Source organism: Pseudorasbora parva, chromosome 6 (genome assembly GCF_024679245.1).
Source record: "Pseudorasbora parva isolate DD20220531a chromosome 6, ASM2467924v1, whole genome shotgun sequence".
In the NCBI taxonomy this organism is placed as follows: Eukaryota; Metazoa; Chordata; class Actinopteri; order Cypriniformes; family Gobionidae; genus Pseudorasbora; species Pseudorasbora parva.
In genome coordinates this window covers 182,501-187,500 of record NC_090177.1, presented here as the reverse complement: position 1 = coordinate 187,500, position 5,000 = coordinate 182,501, and the positions used below count along the sequence as shown (strand labels likewise).

The following is a 5,000-nucleotide window of genomic DNA, read 5'->3' as shown; positions in this document are numbered from 1 at the left end:
CCGCGCCGTGACCCTGGGAGACGTCCAGATCTGGGGTCACGACCCCAAGAACCGCAAGATTGAGGAGCGAGAGCGCCAAGGAGAGCAGCGGAAGGTCAGCCAATAATCATCATCAGGGGTTAAATCACACCAATAATCATCATTAGGGGTTAAATCACAGCAATAATCATCATTAGGGGTTAAATCACACCATTAATCATCATTAGGGGTTAAATCACACCAATAATCATCATTAGGGGTTAAATCACACCAATAATCATCATCGGGGGTTAAGTCACACCAATAATCATCGTTAGGGGTTAAATCACACAATCATCATCAGGGGTTAAATCACACAATAATCTTCATCAGGGGTTAAATCACACCAATAATCATCATTAGGGATTAAATCACACCAATAATCATCATCAGGGGTTAAATCACACCAATAATCATCATTAGGGATTAAATCACACCAATAATCATCATCAGGGGTTAAATCACACCAATAATCATCATCAGGGGTTAAATCACACCAATAATCATCATTAGGGATTAAATCACACAACAGTCATCATTAGGGGTTAAATCACACCAATAATCATCATCAGGGGTTAAATCACACCAATAATCATCATCAGGGGTTAAATCACACAATAATCATCATCAGGGGTTAAATCACACAATAATCATCATCAGGGGTTAAATCACACCAATAATCATCATCAGGGGTTAAATCACACCAATAATCATCGTTAGGGGTTAAATCACACAATAATCATCGTCAGGGGTTAAATCACACAATAATCATCATCAGGGATTAAATCACACAATAATCATCATCAGGGGTTAAATCACACCAATAATCATCATCAGGGGTTAAATCACACCAATAATCATCATCAGGGGTTAAATCACACAATAATCATCATCAGGGGTTAAATCACACAATAATCATCATCAGGGATTAAATCACACAATAATCATCATCAGGGGTTAAATCACACCAATAATCATCATCAGGGGTTAAATCACACAATAATCATCATCAGGGGTTAAATCACACCAATAATCATCGTCAGGGGTTAAATCACACAATAATCATCATCAGGGATTAAATCACAATAATCATCATCAGGGGTTAAATCACACCAATAATCATCATCAGGGGTTAAATCACACCAATAATCATCATCAGGGGTTAAATCACACCAATAATCATCATCAGGGGTTAAATCACACAATAATCATCATCAGGGGTTAAATCACACCAATAATCATCATCAGGGGTTAAATCACACCAATAATCATCATCAGGGGTTAAATCACACAATAATCATCATTAGGGGTTAAATCACACCAATAATCGTCATTAGGGGTTAAATCACACAATAATCATCATCAGGGGTTAAATCACACAATAATCATCATCAGGGGTTAAATCACACAATAATCATCATCAGGGGTTAAATCACACAATAATCATCATCAGGGGTTAAATCACACAATAATCATCATCAGGGGTTAAATCACACAATAATCATCATCAGGGGTTAAATCACACAGTAGTCTAGCCTGACAAGCCAGACTCACATCAAGATGTTTGGTCTGGAAACTCACCATTGACGGCTCAATCCGAGGGGCGGATAAACGGTTGTCTTTCAAACTCCCTCTGCACGCGATAGGATAGCGCTACACCAACCGGAGCAACGAAGGTGAAGCAGAGCTCACTGACTGATTAAACATTCGCTAAATCCGGTCGGCTAAACTACGAACACATCTTCCCGCTCTTTGTTCTTTTTTCAGAGAAAAGCTTAACTCCAAGTCTTCCAGAGTCGCGGTCAGAGCTGATTCGACAGACCGCCGTTCGCCAGTTTCTGTGTTAACTAGAAGCACGCAAACGCAACTCGGCCGTCGTCATTATGGCCCCGCCCACCGACTCTATACATGATGTGATTGGCCCGTCCAGATTTTGAGGAACACAGCTCAGAAGGGTATTGAGAGTGCCTAGACGACACTTGCTGGCAAATTAAATTTGCTGCCGCTAGGGTGCGTCTAGATTTCTAGGCTAACAGTAGTCATCATTAGGGATTAAATCAAACAATAGTTTTCCCGGATTTCTCTCATTCATCTATTCATTCAGCTCCTCCCCATTTACGGATTCACAAAATGGGAGTGAATTGTCACAATCTACGTCATCTGGATATGGCCTTATCATCACAACCTACTTTATATATGGCCCTAGTTAATGCTAGGTCCACATGCAATAAAACTTTTATCTAAAATGACTTTTTTACCGGACGTGATTTGGACATTTTATTCCTGACGGAAACCTGGGCCGGTGTGGGTGAGTTGTCATTCTTCGAGGAACTTTTTCCTTCGGACTGTTGTTTCATTAGTACCCCAAGGACTACTGGCAGGGGTGGTGGCGTTGCTATGGTTTTCAAACAATCACTCCAAATACGCACAGTTTCTGTTCGCAGTTATTCGTCGTTTGAGGTGCAGTGTGTAGCGTTACATTCTTCCTCCTCTGTGCTGCTCTGTGCTCTCATTTACAGACCGCCAAACTCAGACAGCACATTTATAAGTAATTTCTCAGATTTTTTAACTTCTGTTGTTCCACTGTATGATGGTATGTTAATGTTGAGTGATTTGAATGTACACGTCTGCTGCCCTGGACGTCCATTGGTTGCTGAGTTTTTCAATACTGTGGAGTCATTTGGTTTTACTCAAAACCATGTTTAGTGTTGATTTACCATCTAACGAAGTTATCATAGTTGGTTAAATGAAGTCGGTGCGCCACCTACAGGCCATCTGCTGACCTGTGTGTGTTTTCAGATCGAGCTGCACATCATGGGGCCATGTGTTCGCTGGTTCCCCGTCCTTCATCCCGGATGGGTTTACAGATTAATCGCACTCAAAACTGAGGTACGACTCGCTGTTTATTCGGGACTGTTAAACAATGTGCTAAATCATTTTAAAACATGTTCATGTGTTAATTCATGAACATACTAGCAATGTTAATAACGATAGCAATGTTAAAACATGTTAGCAATGTGGTAAATAATGCCAAAACGTTATCAATGTTATTAAGTTTTTCTATCATGTTAAAAACATGTTAGCGCCATATTACATCATGTTAGCAACATGTCAACAATGTGTTAATTCATGCCAGAAACATACCAGCAATGTGTTAAATCATGCTAGAATCTTTAAAGCATGTTAGCAATGTGCTTGGAACATTTTAACATCTTATTGACTTCTATGAGTAAAATCTACAAGGCTTTTCAAACTTTTAGACAAGACTCTATCAAGCTAACATCAAACTTAAAGGGATAGTTCAGCCAAAAAATGAGCCTGATGTTTATCTGCTGACCATCCAACATGTCGGTGTGTGTGTTTCTTCAGGAGAACATTAATGAAGATTTTTAACTCAGCCATTGCTGTGTGTCGGTCATATAATGATGTGAATGGGGAACAATTCTAGGAGAGCCAAACAAACAAACATGGCGTGGAATATATCTATATATATAATATGATCCCGCCAGTTTGACCTTATCAGACGCAGTAATAGCGGATGGGAACACTAGATGAGATTCGTCTGATGTGAGGTGAAAGAATAACACAAATACTGTTGTGTTTCTCTCAGAAACCGATCGGTTCATGTCTTAAGATATCAATGTGTCTTCACGAGCAGCAGGGTGTGTGTGTGTTGTCTAAGCATGTTTGTTTGTTTGTTTGTTTTGCTCTCCTAGAGTTGTTCCCCATTCACATCATTATATGACCGACACACAGCAGCGGTTGAGTTAAAAATCTTCATTTGTGTTCTCCTGAAGAAACACACACACCTACATGTGGATGCCCTGGGGGTCAGCAGATAAACATCAGGCTCATTATTGGCGGATCTATCCCTTTAACTCATCTAGTTTTACAGTTATAATTGACTTGCTCAAAGGGACAGCACACCAGTCGTCTTGTACGATATTTTGTAAGATGTTCAGGTATGAAGGACGTGATGGCGAGTGAATGATGTCATCTCTGTCTCTCTCAGGATGTGAGTGTGTTAAAAGCCAAGGAAATTTCAGCGAGGGGCGGAGTCACGCAGCTCAGTAGCCCCGCCCTCCTGCTGCAGCCGCAGTGGCGCATACACACACTCACGGACGAGCTGCCTGACGCTCAGGTAGCGCTTGATTTAGTTAATTAAGTTATGCTAATGAGAATGAGTAATGTTTGCTGCTAGCTGCTTGTGTTTGTTTTCCTGTGTCGTCATCAGTCAGGTGTTCCTGCGCTCATGACCGTATCTGAAGTTCTCCACAGCAGGTGACGATTATCTGCTACACATAAACACATCTTCAGATCTGTATATAAATACTTAAAAGCTACAGCAAAGCTACAGCAAAACTACTGTAAAACTACTGTAAATCTACTGCAAAACTACAGTAAAACTACTGTACCTCTACTGCTGTAAAACTACAGCAAAGCTACAGCAAAACTACTGTAAATCTACTGCAAAACTACTGTAAAACTACTGTACCTCTACTGCTGTAAAACTACAGCAAAACTACTGTAAATCTACTGCAAAACTACAGTAAAACTACTGTACCTCTACTGCTGTAAAACTACAGCAAAGCTACAGCAAAACTACTGTAAATCTACTGCAAAACTACTGTAAAACTACTGTAAAACTACAGTGAAACTACTGCAAAACTACTGTAAAACTACTGCAAAGCTACTGTAAAACTACTGTAAAACTACAGTGAATCTACTGCAAAACTACTGTAAAACTACAGTGAAACTACTGCAAAACTACTGCACCTCTACTGCAAAACTGCTGTAAAACTACTGTACCTCTACTGCAAAACTGCTGTAAAACTACTGTACCTCTACTGCAAAACTGCTGTAAAACTACAGTGAAACTACTGCAAAGCTACAGTAAAACTACTGTAAAACTACAGTGAAACTACTGCAAAGCTACAGTAAAACTACTGCAAAACTGCTGTAAAACTACTGTAAATCTACAG

At 40.0% G+C, this 5,000-nt stretch overlaps 1 protein-coding gene across 4 annotated transcripts in view; it reads left to right on the top strand.

Annotated features, from left to right (window-relative positions):
* Positions 1 to 5,000, top strand: part of ctc1 (CTS telomere maintenance complex component 1) — a 65,882-nt gene that overhangs the window by 46,570 nt on the left and 14,312 nt on the right. For all 4 annotated transcript variants that reach the window (XR_010905276.1, XM_067445305.1, XM_067445304.1 and 1 more), the window contains exons 12-15: positions 1 to 94; positions 2,818 to 2,907; positions 4,031 to 4,159; positions 4,253 to 4,299. The exon at positions 1 to 94 is cut by the window's left edge and continues 180 nt beyond it. Coding sequence is in view for 3 of the 4 variants with exons in the window: in XM_067445305.1 (XP_067301406.1) it covers positions 1 to 94; positions 2,818 to 2,907; positions 4,031 to 4,159; positions 4,253 to 4,299 (360 nt within the window). In the remaining variant the exon portion in view is untranslated. The remainder of the gene's footprint in view (positions 95 to 2,817; positions 2,908 to 4,030; positions 4,160 to 4,252; positions 4,300 to 5,000) is intronic.